Source organism: Sprattus sprattus, assembly GCF_963457725.1.
Source record: "Sprattus sprattus genome assembly, chromosome: 3".
NCBI classification, from domain to species: Eukaryota; Metazoa; Chordata; class Actinopteri; order Clupeiformes; family Clupeidae; genus Sprattus; species Sprattus sprattus.
This window is the reverse complement of record NC_137922.1, coordinates 20701771-20722610: the sequence shown is the minus strand read 5'-3', so window position 1 is coordinate 20722610 and position 20840 is coordinate 20701771. Positions and strand designations below refer to the sequence as shown.

Below are 20840 nucleotides of genomic sequence, written 5' to 3'. Positions count from 1 at the left end.
AAGCCCAAATCCATGTCCGTTTTTTTTTTACCTCTTTTGTCTGCAGAGAAAGATCAAAAGCATCTGAAAAGATGAGCAATGTACCAATATGAAATGAATTAATACAAAATGAGAAAATAATCTAGACTCTGGAACAGATTTGGTCCTCTCCTGATAAACGTAACGTAAACAGAACGTAAAATACACCAGTTCAGGGCCATATCTGTTGCACAGTCCCCCACTGTCTGGACGGCTGACCACACAGGGTGTAGAGGAGGACCAGATAGAGACCATACTGGAGCCCTGAAGCCGCTTGAGGATTTAGCATTCTGCTGTGGTAGTCGTTTGTGGTCACGGACAATTCAAACAAGTAACCAAGAAACTAAATGGGCCGGATTTCCGGAACCTATTAAACCAGAAATCATTTGCGTTGTAAATCTTTTCGTTTTCATCCAAGGCTGTAATTCACAGCAATTTTAGGAAGACAAATAAATCCGTCCATCTAGTATTGCTGTGGGTGTAATGGGTTCAGATTTTTTTGAGGACTTCGGGGCAGTCAGTAAAGGGCTTTTAGTGAAATTATGCAAAGGAGGTTCCCAGAAATCACAGTAAATATCCACGTCATAACAACGAAAATATAGGTGATGAAACGATGCACAGACATTAAGAGCAGCTTAATCAAGCAGTCATTAAACAACCAACTGGTCCCACATCATAAGAACATATACAATTAACTTAATTAAGTAATAATTAATAGTATATTCTTCCCCGATAATAATAACTTATAACTTCTAACTTAACCTCAAGAATATCTTGTCAATAAAAATGTGTACAATAAAAACCACCTACATCATGCTTATCAATTATTATTATATGATTAAGTTAACTACTGACCATTAATAAAAAATGAGGCCAGATAATTTTTTCAAACACGCAAGTTAAGTGGTTCGAAAATCTAAATTATATTGTCTGTATATACTTGGTGTTCAAACTATTCTAAACTGTAGGTCGTTATGATTGGGGGGAGAGTGGTAGATTGTGTCCCTATCCAAATAGAAGTGGTTAAAGTCGCAAAAGCATTAGTCATATGTCATATTTCCAGATTTAGTTTCATAGACCACAAGTTTTTTATTATGGTTTGCAAATGTGGTCATCAATACCTGGCAGTATTAATTTCAGCAGAGGAGCTGTATTGAATTATTGGCGCAGTGAATACTTTTCCCTTGTGTATTACATGGTGAATGTTATCTATTACGCTACAATGAACCGCTGTGTGTCCCAGTAGCTAATCCATTCCAATAAGTATTTTTCTTCATCACATGGAGTAGTCAGGTGGTGAATTGGGCTTAAATTCATTTAATTAAAATTGCTTTAATTTGATACGGTAGCTTAGTCCTCTGAAGCATGGGTTCCTAATCAGATGCTGACGCTCAGCAACTGGCAAAGCAGCAGCAAGCAGACATGGGAGCCGTGGCAACAGCAGCTGCATTCTGTTCCATGGGAAACAAGGGGCTTCATGCCTACATATTTCACTGGTGGTTTCAGTGAACCACTCAACATCACAGAGCTCTGGTTCCATTGTGACCGTGACATTAAGTGCTATGAAACAGGCTAATTACTAGACACTGGAGAGAGACAGAGTACTTTGACACACAGTACTGACATGACCCTGTGCCTAACCCTAATTCATTATTTAACCCTGGCTCTCACTTTATGATATTGGGCTTCAAATGTACCGTTACAATTAACTGTATTACACTGTTCTTAACAGTATCATTTCACTGTGACTTGAGCTCTGTCATGCAAACTGTAGCCAGGTTTCCTAAAAAGGAATTAGGTTAAAGTTTGGAAATGTGAAGAGGGTTCATTTTGGTTGCCAGGAAACCCCTCAGTAATTAGAATGTAGGTCATGTGAGGTGACTATCTAAGAATGCTGTACATTTGTGAAACTGAGGTTTATGAAATGTGATGGATTATCTTTAAATATCCCTCCCAATGAATTGTTTCCAGGCCCATCTGTTGGTTGTGAAGACATGCTTTTCAGAGGCAGCGGGCCAATGGCAGTAAGTAACCTCCCTGCAATTACAGTGCTTTGGAAGTGATTCAACACTGCTGAAAGTGCCAAGAGCCTATTCCTGATCGTCTTACTACACGACAAGAGACAATTCTGTGCTTCACATAATGCATGATTAGTTACCTCTGATATTTTCTCACAAACACACACACTCACACATTCCTCATCTGTTGTTTTGATGAGAGTGTTGTTTATTGCACATCCTCACCTCTGTTGTCATGGACTTGTTGTTTTTTCCCCCCGTTTCTTTTCTTCTCCCAGGCCCTGATTTGTCTGTCACCTCACTGATGCAGGCTGGCGATGCGAAACACTCGCCCCTAAATTGCCAATTTGTCCAAGTGCCCGCAGCTTGGGGGGTGGGATGGGGGGTGGGGGGTGTGTGGAGTGGAGCAGAGGACGGACGGGGGGGGGGGGGGGGGGTTGCCTGCTATAAATACAACCAGACTGATTGCTCTTCAGGAATAAACAGAGGCACACAAAAACATCTTCCAGCCTTTCAATAAACGGACAAATGAGGTATGAAAGCCGATAAAGAATGGGCCGCCCGTGTTCCGTCGTTCCCTTAATCACCCGCAATGGCTTGCAAGCAGGTGCAGCCGCAGCTCAATACAGCCAGGGAGGACATTAGTCATGCCTCGACACATGGAGAGGCTAATACAGATGTATGGAGGGATGGGTGGGTGGACGGATGCATGGATGAATAGATGGATGGATGGATGGATGGATGGACGGATGTTTATAGATGGATAAAGAGATAATGATTGAGTCTGACAGAACACATTCCAAATCGGTGGATGGATGGATGAATGGATGAATGGATGAATGGATGAATGGATGAATGGATGGATGGGTATATGGATAAAATGTATCGATGATTGAATAGATTGGTGGGCGGATGGATGGATAGAGAAAAACTTGGCTGGAATTTGTCTGAACAAACGTTGCCGAGTAGGAAAGTGCTCCATAATCTGTAAAATGAAATCATGTCACAGGGGAGGGTTGTGAAGAAGGCGGCACAGATGCCTCTGAGAGGGAGAGAAGAAAAGCCCTGGGGTATTGGCACACCTCATGCGGACATAATGCTGAAATGATGTACCTGGTGTGTATAAGAGAGGGTCAGAAAAGAATGTATTAGACAGGGGGTTGGGAATGAGAAATCGCTTATGCTTCCTCCTCATCACGCTTTCGCAGTCTGGCGCACACAACACAGAAACCACTTGAGCTAATAGGAAATAATGAGCAGGGGGATTAATGAAGATGAATAATCAATCTCCGCAGCATTTCAGAGATAGGCTCACCACAAGGCCCCCTCTGAAAGATGGCATAGTCAGTTTGCAGAAGCTAATTGTCGCAGACGAGGGTCACTCTCTCCCTCCCTCTCCCAGATTTTGACTTTCTTTGCTGGCATTTGGTTTCTGGAGGGACAAAACAGAGGCCTTTGTGGCACTGTATTCGTGAATTATTAATCGTGAAAATTACAAGCGGTTAGTGATCCCTCTCTTGGCAGGGAGTTTGTGATAGTGAGGTATCATTAGCGTGTTGTCCAAGTAGGCTACCTTAATTACATTTTACGTTGACTTGCTTCCTTATGCAACCTGCGCATGGTTTTACTAATTGAACTAATTCACTAATTGACTGTATGAAATTCTGCTTTCAAAAGGAATTTTACCTTGGAATGTGTAAGTTTAAATGGGAATTGCCTTCAAGTTTGCCATTTCAAAAACAACTCCAATAAATAATGTATGTATTTCATTACAATATATGACGTTCATTATGATTGAAGAATTCAAACCCTCAGCCAGGTTGCTAAAGTGACCTTCGTGAGAGTTTGGCAAAGAACACACTTTGTACTGGTATCAATCTAGCATCAAATGCAGTCTATCTACTAGCATCAAGCCCTAAGCATCAAGCTCACTCTGAGACAAAGGACCCTAATTGAATAGAATGTTATGCACTGCCGCATTCCGGAATTTCTGTAAGGTTTTCACAGTGCATGCTGGGAGCCCCACTAGAAGGCCAAAGCAGTAGTCCAGGCGAGAGATAACCTTAGCCTGTACCATGGCCTGGCATCCTGAGGCAGGTTAAGCCTGTCTATTGTTATGTTTTACGGTGCAAAGTGGCACGACTGTGTGAGACAGACCCAACATGGTCAGAAAAGGATAGATGGTCATCAATCATGACATCCAGGTTTCTCACAAGCTTGGCTGGGGTGAGAGATAAGAGGCAGTTTTTATGTTGATATTGTGATGGACAGACTGATTGGCCAGGATGACCGTGAGTTCAGGCTTGGAGAGGTTTAGTTCAAGGTGGCATTCCTTCATCCATGCGGATACCTCTGAGAGACAAGCTGAGGTCCGCACCCGAGACTGTCGGGTCATCTGGGGGGAAGGCCAGGTATAGCTGGGCATCATCTGCATAGCAGTGTTATGAGAAGCCAGGGGCGTAACCAGGGGATATAGCGTAACTATAGGGGGTGCAGCAGGTGCAGTCGCATAAAAAAAAACGGGGGGGTACGCAGCTGGAGATTGAATGTCTGAAGGGGTACAGGACTGTTTGGGAACCACTGTCTTACGCCACTGACTAGGGCCCGTCATCATAGCCTGCATCTGGGCCCGTCGTAACTACGTTACGCCTCTGTGAGTGGATAGTTGGACCCAAAGAGGCGGTGTACTGCAAAGAGAAGGGTTCCCAGTTTGTTTGTCCTTGCCATGACACATTGAAAGAATGCCCAGTGAGGTAGGATTCAAACCAAGAATGTGCTTTGTTCAAGATGCCAATATCAGAGAACGGACAGGTTCGCTACAGTGAAGTGGCGACTCTTAAAGCCTGACTGATTTGGATCAAGGTGGTCACTGCGTGAGAAGAATTCTGACCACCCTTTTTCCCTAGCTTTAGATTAGACAACAAAGGAAGCAATGAGACTAGGCAATAGTTCTGAATTTGAGCTAGGGTAGAGTGAAAACTTTTTGAACAGAGGTGTTAGCCGAGGCTGATTGAATGCGGTTGGAAAGGTTCCCGAAGCCAGTGAAGCATTTAGCACGTGTGATTGCTGGCACAATAGAGAGAGATATGGTTGGGAAGAGGTTGGAAACGATAATATCTAATGAGCACGTCAAACTTGAAGAACGGACCAGAAGACACAGTCAGAATTTCTGGAGTTTATTTCAGCATGGAGACTCGCAAGCATGTTGCTCAGAGAATAGCCTACCCAGTGGTGTTTCTACATTAGGGGCACATGGGGCACTGCCCCACCAGATCCATATGGCGCTGCGGTGCAGAAACCTCAATACATCTGTGCTTTGTGGCAAAATATATCTTATTTTATTTAATATGCAAAGTAGCGATTCAAATGTGTGTGTGAATAAACTAGACTCACAAGCTGTGTTGGAGTAATTTGATACGTGTGTTTCTGTGTTTGTGCTTGCGCTGTGAAATGCTGCCTGCTCTCCGCTGTCCTTCCCCTTCTGGGGCACAGCTGCAAACACAAGACTGTTGCTATGGAAACACAATGAGCGTGAGCGACACAGGCCAAAGTTTATATTGGGAGATGGGGCAGTTTGAGATGTGCCCCACAAAATCTGCCTAGCAACCTGTGAAAAAATAAATCATACAGACCGTACTCATCCAGATCTACGCCACTAACGTTACTGCTGGTTAGCTATCGCTGGTTTTCTACTGTTTGGAATCATCCTCCTTGTTTTAAGTTGCAGCCTGAAATAATTTGATATAAGTTTTGTTCATTTAGCAGCATGATGTCTCAGTGAGACAGACAGAGTACACATCCAGGGGTATGAGTTACAGAATCAGATGATACAAAAGAACAGTAGAATAGCAATATTCGGCTCCATCAGTCCCCCATATGAGCATTTCTATGCTCACACAAGAATAACCATGTAACAACCAATTACAACAGGAAAACATCAATATACAGTTCCATCAGTAGGAATGGGGTCCATGTAGCAGGACGGCTACAAGTCAGGAGTTTTGATACCCTTACTCTCCGTGGGAGGGCTGAAGAAGAGAAGTAATGCACCATTGACCGGGCGAGACAGAGAAGGACATATAAAGGACTGCTACAAGTTTGGCTTTTTGGTGCCTTGCTGTCAGCTAAAGACCTGAAGGCTTAGCTGGAGGGCTTTCAAATGCCATATCCACTGCTCAGTCAGAGACACAAAAATTATAGATATATTGTGAGTGTGTGTGTTTGTACACGTGTGTAAGTGTGTGTGTGTGTGTGTGTCTCGTTAACAAGCCTCCCTCCCCCTTCTTTTTCGCTCTCCCCCTCTCTAAGCACTCAGCTCTCTTGTGCTCCAGGTTAGCAGACAGGCCCAGGCTTCACTCAGTGCCACTGATTGTAATTACACACCCAGCCAATTATGGCCGGAGACACACAGACAGAACACCTACGTGATCAAACTGACAAAGACGCCAGGCCTCACCATCATACCGAGACGGCAGAGAGAAGACAGAGGCTGGATTTGGGACAAGATCATCAGGGACCTCAGCCACCTCAGCAGGGGACATGGATGCTGCGACTGATGAAATTCTGGTGCTGATGTCACTTCCTGTGGCATAGACATGGTTCTGAGTAAGCACAAACACAAATAAGGCCGTAATTTCATTGACAAAGCAGCAAAGCAACAAGCTCGCCGTCGCGCAAGAACTGAGGCGATCGTGTAAAGTGTGGGAGCATTGAGCAGACCCTCTCTTGTTTGCGCTTAGAATCTTGCCAAGTTATTAAATTAGCTTAAGAGTGTGCGTGCGGTGGACTTGCACATTGCTTTGCTCATAGCCAGTTGCCCATCAATGGAATTTGACTTACACAGAATTCAGATCTTCACACACACACACACACACACACTCATAGACCCCCACAAATGCATGCACATATACAAACACCTCTTTAAATCTTCAGATGTCCACACACACTCACTCACAGACCCACACACACAAATACTTCAGATCTTCGCCCAATGACAAGATGTTCTTGGAACACCTCACACACAAGTATGATTTTCAAACGTGATGATTTTAATTCTACTTTAATTTTACCTTGTCAGTCATAATGAACTCAGTCCAGTGATAAATACCAGAGCACACTGAGGAGGATGACTTGCTTTAATCAATACAAATGAAGCTCCTATCTGTGGTCGAGCTTAGCCCGACCTGTTGAGAGTGGGAATAGTCCAAAACAAAATGGCAGCCCTAATACACTGACATGGCTCTTTTCGCCTGGATTTGGAGGCAGCTTGGTTGTCAGCAAAAGGTGTTCGCAAAGCTGAGTCACTGACATGGTGACAAGAAGGGGTTGTTTTCACAGAGTTTGATACTTTAACAGAAAAGGAAAATCTGAGCAGAAAAATGCCGCACCCCAAAAAAGGTGATGATGTTGTGCAGAGGGACTGGTGTTCAGTGTTCATTTCTCTGGCTGGCACTAAGCGGGAATGGCCTGAAGGTGGGGGGGGGGGGGGCAGCTCTGAAACCTGCGCTGTTGCTGCCACCCACTGGACGTATTGTGACATAGCAGCTGTCCCTCAACAGCCACTTAACACAGGAGACAGAAAAGCGAAGCCAGGCTGGAATGAAATGGAGACCTTTTAGCAACATCACAGACTCCTGACTAATGTCGATGTCTTCAGTTTTGTTAAGGTGACTTAACTGCCCATCTAACTAATCATTCTGTAATCTGAATGAATTATATCTCTGACAAAAATGGATGGAAAATGAATCTAAAATGATGGACCCCACAGAAAGAATGTCCATAGTATGTAATTTCACTTTTCACCACTCAAAGACAAAGGCATCAAAGGTGGTCAACCTGTAATTCACTTTGGCTACAACCAGTAGTGTAATGGACCCTGGAGAAGTGGGTATACTCCTAATTTTTGCAATATTTTTAAGTAGCCCATACAGCACAGGATAAACGCAATGTGGCACGTGGGTACACGCAATAATGGCTGAAAAATAAGTAGGTATACTGCGCATACCTGCGTATACCCTGGACTACACCACTGGCTACAACTACCATAAATCAAGAAAGAACCCTGGAAGCTGTCTGCTCAAATGAATTGAGTACACTCTTCTACTCTTCCTTGCTCAAAAGTAAGTTCATAACAGCATCATAGATATTAAATTAAATTGGGATAAGTTTTCTAAAATCACTTTCCCACTCTATTCAAGAGTACACACTCTCAATATGCTTCCTGATCTCCCACGTCCACAGAGCAAAGATTGAGTTACAGAGTCTCAGAATACAGATCTGTACAGACACAGATTACAGAGTCTCAGAATACAGATCTGTACAGACACAGATTACAGAGTCTCAGAATACAGATCTGTACAGACACAGATTACAGAGTCTCAGAATACAGATCTGTACAGACACAGATTACAGAGTCTCCATCAGATCCAACTCTGCAAAGTCCCTCTCTCTGACCCGCACACCCAGAGCTCACAGATCCCTCCTGCCTGTAGTCCTGGTGGCCCTATAGATGTGGATGTCCCTCTGAGCGTCGTAGTGGAGCTCCTGCACGGCGAACCTGCTCCTCAGCAGGCTGAGGAAGCGCTCGTCTCGCTCGTAACGGAGTCGGCAGGAGAGCAGGACGACCGAACGCTCGGAGCTCAGGTGCTCCAGGGTCTGCAGCAGGGCCGGGAACGTCTCCTCCAGGTACACGATGTCCGCCCCCAGGATGAGGTCATAGGCGCCGGCCTCGTAGCGATCAAGACCCTCACCCCACGTCAGCTCCGAGACCTGCACTGCCTCCTGCAGGGCTGGAGGAATGTTGTCATGCACGTTGGCAGCCAGAAACTCAAGCGCAGGTGCCCTGTCAGTAATGGTCACATTGGCTCCTGAGGAGAGACAACCACAAACACTTTAAGTTAATAATAATAATATTAATAATAATATTCCTCATAAGCTAACCACTTCTATATGTGTGCATGCATTTATGGTTCACGTATAGGCTATCACATACCAACATTCACATTATCTTTTCGAAAGGAGCCCATAGAGATGATTGACAGCTGTCAGTCACCTCACTTCCGAATTTTAGGAGATGTAAACCAGCCTCACTTGTCCACTAAATCACGCTATCCTTTTGTAGCAAAGTATCCTACCTTCTCCCAATCCTCCTCCATTTCACTAGTAGCTCTAAGCTCACATTGCCCCTTCTCTATGGGGGATATAGGGACTAATTTCTCACACTTGATCTCCACTAGGCGTTTCAGAACCACGGCCAGCCACCAAGTTACACGTTCTTATTATAAGCACTCTAATTAAGCATTCCGATGGGCGAACTAGTGAAATATAGTAGTTGCATGGGGATTGCATGGTTTCCGGGATAGCTTGGGGAAATAAGTGAAAGGCTGTAAAATGTAGATCTAATTTTAATGTTGAAACCTGCAGAGACGTATTAGTTGGTTCCTTACCTAAAAGAGCCGCTACTATGCCAACCAAGCCAGTGCCAGCTCCCAGCTCAATAGCAGTCTTTCCCTTCAACTCAATTTGTCCCAGTTCCATATACATGCACAGCACCACAGCCTACAAACACAGATAATGAATAAAGCGCGGGTTAAGTCCAGGAATAACAGCAAAAAGAAAATGTCAGCGTGAAAGACGTCTTCACTCACGGCATCCCATACGACCGCCGCGACACCCAAACGGTTCCAGTCTTGTGTCAGACGCACGTTGTGATTGGCGAAGTGAAACTCAGCAGACGAGTCGCGTAGTTTTGCTAGCGCTGGCAACACAGCATTGCCTTCAACGTAAGGTACTAAAGCCATATCACTGTAACCTAGCTCACCAACAGGCTAATGGTATCCTAAAATCAGTTTCGGTACAACGAGGTACTATGTACACTGTGACAATAAGCCTGGTGGTCCGATAACATTCAAACCGATAAATACACGAATCAAATAACTTGCACCACGAGTGCTTTTAAAAACAAACGTTCATCTGCCTGTGCCTACAAACATGAACACTTCTTCTTCATAGAAACAATGCAGCGGGCACCACAATGACTTGGCGCCATCTGGCGTTTGGGAGTTTCTCGAGGAGGAGGATGGCAAACAAAACCCAAGCTTCAAACTGGCAAAACTTGAGAGATTGTGTGAGGAAGTGTGGAGTGGGAGTTTGTGTGTGAGTATGGTTGAGGAGAATAGAGAGCAATTAGCACAAATAACTTCATTTTAAATCGTACTACCTTACAATGATGTTGATAGCAATGATGTTGGACTACTTTGTAATACACGGATCTCATTGCAGTTCCAATATTCCCCCATCTTTTTGGACCAAATCAGCGGTAACAAACAGCTATCCCATCTAAAATGGACAATGGTTTGTCAATGTCCTTAAAGGGGATGTACCATATCACACACACGAGAGAAACACACACTAGAGAAACACACACAAAGACACAACACACACACACACACACTCATAATAAAGACAAGAACTCTTGCAACTGTCCTCTCAGCTTTATTTCAGCTGGGGCCTCGGTGAGGTAACGGCGGTATCTGGGGGGTCACTCCGCAGACGGCAGTATCTGGGGGGGTCACTCCGCAGACAGCGATATCTGGGGGGGTCACTCCGCAGACAGCGGTATCTGGGGGGGTCACTCTGCAGACGCTGGTGCCTTCAGGCAGAGGAGGATCAGAGGAGGATCAGAGGAATGTGGGGACAGGGAGTGTGGGGTGGGGTGGGGTGGGGTGGGGTGTTCACTCGGTGAGGCGCCGGAAGGACAGCACGTTGGGGCACACTGCGCCCCAGTCCACGGGCTTGCGGTACTCGCCCTTCTCAAGCAGGTACTGGCGGCCGCGATAGTTGGGGTGCTCATAGAAGCACCACACGCCCTCCAGGACCTTGCAGGAGTGGACCTCACGTGTGCGGAATCGCTCTGGCACGGAGGGACAGTCGTCAGTGGTTTCGTAGGCCTGGCCTGCAAAATCCCCCTTGTCGTAGAGCTGGATCTTATACTGGGAGCCACTGGCCTGTAGGGCACATTAAGGGTGGATAGAAGGTGGATGAATACGACGGGAAGAAAACAATGGGATGAAAACACAACAAAACAGGAGTGAGAATTGGACAACTCTGATTGAATTGAACTCTGATCAACTAATATAGTAGTAGATGAGAAATACCCTTTTACTATCATGTAGTTTATGACCAAACAGATTTGATGTATGTCTGTGAGGTTATTTATCTTTGTATGGGTACAGAGAATGAGGGAAAAAGAAAGAAAGTTAGCTGAACTAAGCTAAACTGCTTATGTATCATTATTAGTAATCAGAAGGTTGATTCCTGATGTGCAGTGTGCCATCAGTGTAAAATGTAAAATGTGTATACATCCTTGTAAGTCGCTTTGGATAAAAGCGTCTGCTAAATGACAAAATGTAAATGTATCTGGTCTTACGAGGTGGATGCCTTTGCAGGAACTGAGGCGGTCGTTGAGGCCCATCCAGCGCAGGTACTCTGGGTACTCTCCCCTGGTCAGCACGTACTGGTAGCCCATGTAGTTGGGCCGTTCGTACACAACCCACCACCCACTCTCCACCCGGATGGAGTTGCAGCGGTTCAAGTAGGCATGGAAGTCCGTGCAGTCACCGTCACACTCATAGCGACGGCCCTGGAAGTTCTTGTCCTCATAGAAAACAATCTGGGGAAGATAGAGTAGAATTTTTCGTGGAATTAAATGATCACTTTGTGGTGGATAGTACAACAGTGTGATGTGCAATCTTCACTGTAGCTGCTCAGCGATTTCATTCCACTATATAAACATTAATTCATATTATTGCATAGGTAATACTTTGGTACATTTGACAATGCCATAAGATTATAACCTCATTAGTTTTCTCTCGAGCAAAATCACCAAAAAAGGAAACCTTAAAAGTTTACATCTTGGTCCCAAAAACATTTGTGGCTATCATTCCTGAACACCTTCCTGTTGTTATAGTTCCTGGACACCTTCCACTGGTTATAATTACGCAAACACCCTTCTGTAGATAAAGTGCCTGAGCACTCTTTTGTGTCTATCATTTCTAGAATGATTGTCAGAATTTAAATCAGAATCAGAATCAGAATCAGAATTGTATGTCTGCCTTCCGAGTGAGGCGGTGGTCTTACCTTGCCCATTTTGGACATGGTCTGATCGGCTGTGGTGTGTGCCTTAAGAGGGAGAGATGAGGCGCTGCTCTGGGTCTGCTCCTGGTCCTGTTTTTATACCCACCAGTTTTTTTTTTAAATCCGACAACTGCTTTGTCATGAGAATCAGACCCAAAAATTGAGTCAGTGGTTCGGATGCTATTCAGGTTTTCCAGAAAAGAGCGATGGGATTATGCTGTATAAAAGCAGCTCGTGTGGACTGCAGCCATTGACCTGGCTGTCTGTGTAACTATTGCTGAAACACACACTTAAACAAATGCACGCACATGCGCACATACAGTATACGCTCAGGCACACACACACACACACACACACACACATAACAGACTTTTCTATGCACAGGCACACACCCGTATAAAATATATGCGAGCAAGTAAACATCCTCTACTCACAGGAAAGAAGACAAGACACACGCACACTCTCTCTTCCATACACAATCACACACATACACACACACACATACACACACACACACACACTCACACACGCACTCACGCACACACACACACACCCACACATACACACACACACACGCGCATACACACATTACTTCAGCAGGCAGGCAAGACCTCTGCCAAATTTCAGGAGTACAGTTGAGTTGGATTATTGCGCTCCAGTGCATTGAGTGAGTGGGCAGCCCCCCCCGCTCTCCCCAACCTGCTGTGTAGTCTATGATCTGACTCAGCTCTCTCTCTCGAGGTACACTGCTGCATGCATGGGATTGCTGGGATCCAAACAGGTGCCAAGAGGCCTGGCTAACATCTCACACAGAAGCAGTTAGAGGAATACTGATACCCACTGCCCCCCACAGCAAAGTGGACTGAAAATATCCAAATAAAGCTAAAAATCTGCAGCTGAGGAGTTATCTTGAGTTGAGTTGACATCTCAATATTGGCAACATTGTAATGCCGTAGCCAAATACAAAATGGCAAACATTACATGCTATGGCTTTGACCTACAACTGAGTGATGAATAAAGACAGGCTGTTTTATTACCTGTTTAATAACTGAATATGGTTTGTTTACTGTATTTTCAATGTATCTTTGGCCCTGTACTCAACTTGTTCTGACCACTGAGACAAGGCTTAGAACTTTGCTCTCTGAGAGCCTGCAATTCCATTGCTGGCCAGAAGAGAGCAGCAGCAGCTCTCCGTTTCGATCCCCACCACGCAAACACAAATTTGATTGAAAAAGAACATACCGCATAATGAATCAACTTCTACTGCGCAGACCTGGCATCTCCCAAGAGAGACCTTGACTGGCATTCACTACCGTATACAACCATTTAACCGAAGAGGGAAAACTGTCTTAAGACGGATGTTGTAGAGTTCACCAGCGGGAGTCACAATCACCATATCAGGCCTACAGAATCAGAATCAGATTTATATGAACGCAGGCAGACCCAGTCAGGTGTGTTTCACGGAAAAGCGTAAATGGTGATGCCCTGAGCTGTGTGAAGGTCTTGATCTTGTCACATTTATTACGAAGAAAATGTGCAGAACATCTGTTTTCTACAAGATAAATGGGGATCAAGGTTCACACAAATGCTAATGGTATAAAATTATATAAACCATTCACGTGTAAAGCTAGTAGTGGGGTTAGAATGTGCAGTACTTTAACTGTTATATTTTGAACATCATTGCGAAATCTCAAATGTAAGGAAGATGTTCTGTCGCTAGCCCTTTGCTAAGCAGCCGGTTTAAATGTTTGCAACATTTGAGAGACTGTTGAAGTGAATGACGATCCTAGAAAAAGGTCCTTCAAACTAGAGCGAATCCAGTCTTGGCTTCAACAAGTTGCCGAACATGTCCATTGCCTCCCCCTCAGATTAATGTATTTAAAAACACCATCGGGATAATGGACAAACCCACATACTTCCCCTTTAGTTTACCAGATCTATCAAGCCTTCATGAAATCATTCATGTATGTGTAATAGATGAGTAGCCCAAGAGTGAAGGAGTGTGGGTTTGGGGAACGCAGCGGGCCCAAATTGCCAAATACAAGCTGACTGAAGAATGAATGGACCCGGGTGTGTTCGGAACGTGTCCTTGCCGGGTCCGTTCCGGACTCCGCTGACGTATACTTGACTGGGAAGGCTGCGCTTGTGTGAGTTCCTCTCCCAGGCCCCCCCACCGGAGCTGAGGTTGAGTTAATAGCTCTGTGGTTAGCTGTCAAGAGCACTCAGCTTGACGCAGGGCATGCAAGGCCATCCATCACAACTTCATCTGCTCTGTGTGTGTGTGTGTGTGTGTGTGTGTGTGTGTGTGTGTGTGTGTGTGTGTGTGTGTGTGTGTGTGTGTGTGTGTGTGTGTGTGTGTGTATCTGTGTCTGTGTGTGTGTGTGTGTGTGTGTGTGTGAGAGAGAAAGAGAGCATGTGTGTGCGCGCGCGTACATGAATGTGTGATTTTGTGCGAGTGTGCGCTCGTGTATTTGTGTATCTCATTGTGATTATGTGTGTGTGTGGCCTTTTGTATACCTGTTGGTGTGAGAGTTTGCAAAGGAGAGAGATATTCTCTTAACCACATTTCCCCTCCCACATTCTCAATATTAACTGTGCCACTTAGCCTCCGTAAAAAAACTAGTTCATTTTTTGTATTTGTCACCACAAAAATGGCATTAACCTCTTTGTTATTTTGCTGCCAGTGGTTCATTTAAGTCAGTCTTCAGTGCGCAGAAGACGAGTGCCAAGTTCTAGAAGGTGAACCTAGTTGTGGTAAATGATTATTACCGATGATATTACCGATGATTATTATGATTATTTAGTATTTTTTTCAAGAAATAGCCTACTGTGTGCCCAACTCCAAACGATTGAAAATGTTAACTGTTTTAATTATGCATCAGACAACCCATGCGTATGCTAACTTGCATGTCTGTGACGTGTGTGTGAACGGTAATCTCACCCAGACAGGAGAATCTCACTCTTTTTTGTGATCGAATTATTTACTTTTTCCCACATTAATGGCTTTCAAAACTGTTCCCAATAACGACCTGTTTGTCACGCAGTCATAACCTCTTGTTAACCGCTTAAATAGTGGGACTGGAGGAGAGAAATACCAACGCAGCTCTGTTTATAATCCCTTTCCAACTCATGCCCTATTGATGACATGGATCTAGTTGTTATCTACCAGCTTCTCATATTTTACATAAAAGTTCCCTGTATTTTTGGCTTAAATTACATTAGGCTAATGGATATTATTGTTGCCAGTATTAGTTCTAAAGGAGACTACAACTGTATTTGCCTAAGTTGGATCACTAATGGATAAATTAAGAAAAACAAGAATACATTTATGAGCTAAAATCATGAGACAATTACAGAGGTATGGGGGGGTCAAATCAAGTACTAAAATTATATAAGGTAAAGGCTAGTGATTGCATTTCAAAAGATTCAGCTAAAACAAATAGGCTAATCGTTTTTAAAACTGTAGACAGCCACTCCGACACTGTAAATACATAAAACGAATTTGTTGTTTATTCTAATGTGAAAACTACAACAAATGGGTGTAGAAATGAACTAAGGCCAATTAGTATAACAAGGCACGTTGAAAATCTAATCTATTTTAGTAGATCTAGGCCTAATTGACATCGTTTAGCACTAAAACCCCACCTCGAAATTTGAAATGGAAGGGTACTTACTGACTGTATATTTAAAATGGGAGAACAGTTAAGATGGGCAACAGTATACAATTAATTTACTGTGGGATGATGGGGTATAAACTATTCACTTCAATACTAACTGCAGTGCCAAAACAGACCGCATGGTAGTGATATTTTCTCACAGAAAAAGCGTATAGATTACAGGCAGTGAATTCTTTATTGCTGTGCAGGAACGGTACGGTAGCCTATCATGTCAGGTTGAGTAAACTATTGACTGTTTCGCGCGGACCTAGGTTAGTTGCGATTGATTTATGTGCTTGTGAAATTTTATAAACCGATGTTCCCCCGAATCTCGCCAGTCTTCTTATTTTTCAAGAAACTTTGTAGGTGGGCTTCATACGTCCAATATTTCACCAAGGTTTCGGAATAGGCTACTTGCTTAGAAGATCATTCTTTCTTTGGTTGATATAGATCATGTCGAATGCTCAAACACGTAGGCCTACGGGGCTTCACGCCAGTCTGCAACACGATTTTGAATGAAGAGCTGAAATACGTGGATCCAGCATCACTGCCCTCCCATAGCACCCACGTTACCCCCTCCCTCTCGCTCACTCTCCGTTTTCTCCGTTTGTCCCGTTTCCCATGCGTCAGGTATCACCGCTTCCGTCTTCAAGAGGCAACGGAAAGTAATTTGCTGTGATCAGACACTACATATCTTCCGCAGAGTATACAGGAAAAAGGTGTCCTTTTGGATTATTCCACTGTCTGTCATTACAACAGTCGCCACCGTTGACGTCTGATACACCGAGACAAGAGAAGAAAAGGATTTTTTTTTCGTTTGGCGTCTTTAAAATATATGTTCGTCAAAACGAAGTTATCTAAGGCACGATCTTCTATAGTTTTAGCTTACGCTGTTTCATTACGTTACATGATCTTTAAATTAATTAACATTCGCGAAGGGCTTAGTGCAAGGGACCCGTGACTCCACGAAAGACCGCTGGAAGTTCAAACCTGGATTCGATACTCACCATCGATGGACAGAAACAGTTGAAAAACCGACACTATTTGGATCGTAAGTGAGCTTTATTATAGATTCAAATTTTTGAGATATATGATGTATTGAACGATGTCTTTTATTCGAAGGCTTTGCCAGCGCGTTTTTGTTTCTGTTTTTCTATATATTCTATATATAGGGGTTAGGTTATGCTTCTATTTAAACATCAAGCAATTGAAATCAAATTATCGGCTTTGTTTATTATCCTAATAATGTCATTAACGGCTTCGTTGGCCCTATATTTGTGTTGAATTTCCTTCTTGTTTCAGTAATAAATGAGACAGTTTCAACTTTTCTAATCTTCGTCTTATAGTTATAGTTAAGTTAGGCCCATATTTATGTAGATATTGTAGGCTACAGTATTATTTAGTGGATAAAATAAACAATAGGCTATCACATGCAGGCCATTTAGGTTATAGTAGGCTATGTGCATATAGCCTGATGGATGTTTTAATTTCATGGAATAGCCTCTTTGATGGCGGTGTTCAACTTTGAAACAATTCAAGGTAAACTTTTGTAATGTGTTTTCCAATGTATTTTGCGCTAAATCCTCTGCCTTTAAAGTTTCATTTTTTAAAAGTCGTCAACTGCTACTAACCATCATTATTATAATTTGTGTAGGCTACAGATTGGTGTATCAATCCATGTCGGTTAAAGTGTGGACTTTCTAAAGTTGCAGGTCACAGAAACGATAAAGCGTCAAAAAGTTTTCCTCCTTGCTTTTTTATTTGACCTAACGTAGGTTTGCCTTAGAATATCAATTAATACTGACATGATAAAGGCTGCATCCCTTGCCTAAAAGCATCAAAGGCTATAAACAGTCCATTCAATGAATAACTTTTAGCTTATATATCTTTATAACAATTCAAACTTTTCCCTCAATATTTAAATGTGAAAATCTTCTACTGTTGGTTGACTTTTAACCGTAGTGGTTGGTTGACTTTAAACCGTAGTGGTTTTTATTGAAAGCAAATATTCTGAACTCTATCATTCTCTCTTTTAAATGTTCCTACCTTTCCGTTTTCTTGTTTCTATCATCTGAATCTGAGATAGACAAACTCAGCTTATGATATTAACCTTTTGAACCATGTTTGTCTAAGCATCTTTAATGTACTAACCCTCGGCTTGGGGCAGAACACAGAGGCAAGGGGACCCAGAATGTTTTGATCAGCCTCTTGCAAGGATTGGATTTTCAAAGCTTCACACTATGTTGGCTTTGTATAGACAAGAATTCCACTAACCCCTTATCAGGTGGTACACGTTCAGGCGATACTATGCTCTATGAGATGGCAGAGAGAGAGAGAGTGAGAGAGTGAAAGAGAAACAGTTGTGTGACGAAGAATGACCCACCAGCCTCTTGTTGAATGAAGTTCATCCGATCAGCGCATAACACTCTCATACACGGTACAATCCAACCGATAAATACTTCACAACCAAAATCAAAATTCTACACAAAACCACGTCACGCTAAAATGCAAACAGAAGTCTACATGTTTGTTTGTTTGTTTTTTCACAACAAGAGAGAAATGCAACATATACTAACAGACAACAAAAATTCTCACAGAAGAGCTGGACATAGACTAACTCTTGTTTTGAGGAGAACTAATAGAAATTAATTCAAGTTCAATATTTTTAAAAGATTTAAAAGGTGAATGTTCTTATAGAGCTCTGGCCAGGTTAAGTGTGAAAGGCGTTGATGCATTTTTAGAGAGTTGAGGGAATAGACCAGGGAACAGTCACTTCTAAACTCTACAGTAAATGTCTTATATGACTGAATAGAATTCACTAATCTACTTAGAGTTGGTGGGGAGTGTTTTCTAGGCTAAGATGTTTGTAGTCAATAGACATTCAGAAAAGACGGACGGAGTGGAAATGTAGAAATAATGACGCTTTATGTTTGTAATGTAATATGTTACTAAATGTAGAAAAGGTGACGCTTTATGTTTGTAATGTGTTTGGTGATTTATACTTTTTTCCCCTTTATGGGTGAAACCGTGGTCTACTCTGACAAACAATCTTTACAGCTTTTATCCAAAGATGCATCACTTGAATTTAATGAGACAACAATAAACTGAGATGAATTGTAATGAGTTTAGCAGACAGTCCTTAAGAGGGAAGAAGTTCACCTCTACTTCAGGTGAATGCTTCCTGTTTGCTTTTCTCCATGCTGTTTCCGTCACACACTGGAGTTGCTAAAGGGCTGCATTTTAGACTGACTGCATATCCTACCTGTTTGAAATTTACATCTAGCCATGTCTGAATATTTAACTGATCATTCTCTCTAGCCCCCCCCCCTCTCTCTCTCTCTCTCTCTCTCTCTAGCTCTCTCTTTCTCTCCCTCTATCCATCTAACCTTATGCTTCTTTCCCCCGCACTATCTTCTGTTTCTTTCTTTCTCTTTTGTTCTTTCTCTCATTCTCTCTACCCATCTACGTATCTATCAATGCACCTTATTCTTCCTTACTCCCACTTTCTTCTGTTTCTTTCTTTCTCTCTTTCTCTATTTCTCTCTATCCACCTATCTATATTCTTCCATACCCCGACCTCTTCTGTTTTTTCTTAATTTCTTTCTCTCTTTCTCTTTCTCTCTCTCTCCCCCTGTCCCTCTCACCACCTCTGCCAGGTGTGTTTCTCCTTAGCTGTGTGCTGTTCTTAATGCCTCTGCTCTGCTGTGGCTGACAGTAGTAATGTAAAGCAGTGTGAGGCTTGAACACTGCACTGCACTGCACAACCTCAATCTGGTTTGGCTCAGCCGTCCTCTGTGTGTGTTTGCGTGCATGTGTGTGTATGTGTGCAGCGACTGTTATTTATCGCATTTGGCCTCCATGTGTGTCAGTGTGTGAGGCTGCTCCCCAGAGTGAGTGTGTGGTCTGTGCTATCGGCCCATTGCATGCCAAAACTGTGTGAGTGTGTGTGTGTATTTATGTGAATGTTTGTGTCATCATTATCATTATCTTCATGGAAATCATTCTCTATTATTCTCAGTGTTTATGACCCAGATACTTTGCAACACACCCTTAGAGGAAAGGGCTGCTTATAACCTCTCTGTGTTCGTGAACCTTTGCCTTAAACCTTCTTTGAGGACTTATCGAATATTCTGTTCAGGGCCATTAAAGGTGTTAGACCATTAAAAGGTAGTTTAGTTAGAAGATTATCTGTCAAAGATCTAGATCCAGTATGATAACCTCTAGAATTCTCAAGGAGACCCTGGAGAATGGAGGGAAGACCTGCCAGTTGTTCTAAACAGTTTTCCGATCCTGAATGCTATACAGCATATTCAGCGTGTCATTCCCCAATCACTTTTCACCAATGACTACCTGTTAAGACCCACTGTACTAGAGTACCCAGCATGTGCATTTATGTGTGGCGAGCATACATGTGTGTGTTTGTGTGTGGGCATACATGCGTGCGTGTTCGTGTGTGTGTGTGTGGGCATGCGTGTGTGTGTGTGTGTGGGCATACATGCGTTTGTGTTGTGCATGGCCCTTGGGTACATTCTTTTAATATCTTTTAGACCTTTTCGTAGGGTTTTGTAGCCAGCTAGAATGTGGATATGCAGGACTCTCAAACTCTGTTGAAATACCATGTGGCAATGTTCATTAGATGCCGTACTTGATGGCAGGAAAATGAAAAAGAGAAATTGCATGTCTAGTCCGGACTATTGAGATTTATTAGGTTTAATTACACTTGCACTCAAGCTAGGCTGAACTCTAATGTTAGGAATTAGATCCGGTTTCAGCTTTTGGGGTCACTGCAAATTATGTGTGCAAAAATGTGCTTCTTCAGGAATGCCAGTTGCACCAACTTTGTGTCTTTCTGCACCAACTGTAGTCTCCCTCTCTTTGTCTCTCTCTCTCCGTGTATGTGTATTTTTAAGAGTATGTATGTGACTGTGTGTGTTTTTGTGGTGTGTGTGTGTCTGTTGTTAGACTGTGTGTGTAGAAGCGCATGTGTGTGTGCGTGGGCATGCGTGTTTGTGTG

At 43.2% G+C, this 20840-nt stretch overlaps 2 protein-coding genes across 2 annotated transcripts; both read right to left on the bottom strand.

Annotated features, from left to right (window-relative positions):
* Nucleotides 1–7629: 7629 nt before the first annotated feature.
* mettl21a (methyltransferase 21A, HSPA lysine) lies at nt 7630–9941 on the bottom strand. The gene is made up of 3 exons (XM_080834339.1): nt 9683–9941; nt 9482–9593; nt 7630–8902 (listed from the first exon to the last, which is right to left on the bottom strand). Exons 1-3 carry the CDS (start codon nt 9833–9835, stop codon nt 8505–8507), a joined length of 663 nt encoding a protein of 220 aa, XP_080690465.1. The 5' UTR covers nt 9836–9941; the 3' UTR covers nt 7630–8504.
* An 827-nt stretch (nt 9942–10768) lies between these two features.
* Nucleotides 10769–12312, bottom strand: LOC308362243 (gamma-crystallin S-like; the record flags this gene model as incomplete). Its single annotated transcript, XM_080834811.1, is given in 5 exon segments — nt 10769–11041; nt 11464–11706; nt 12174–12241; nt 12244–12291; nt 12294–12312. Coding segments are annotated over 5 exon segments (651 nt in total).
* Between the last annotated feature and the right edge of the window lie 8528 nt (nt 12313–20840).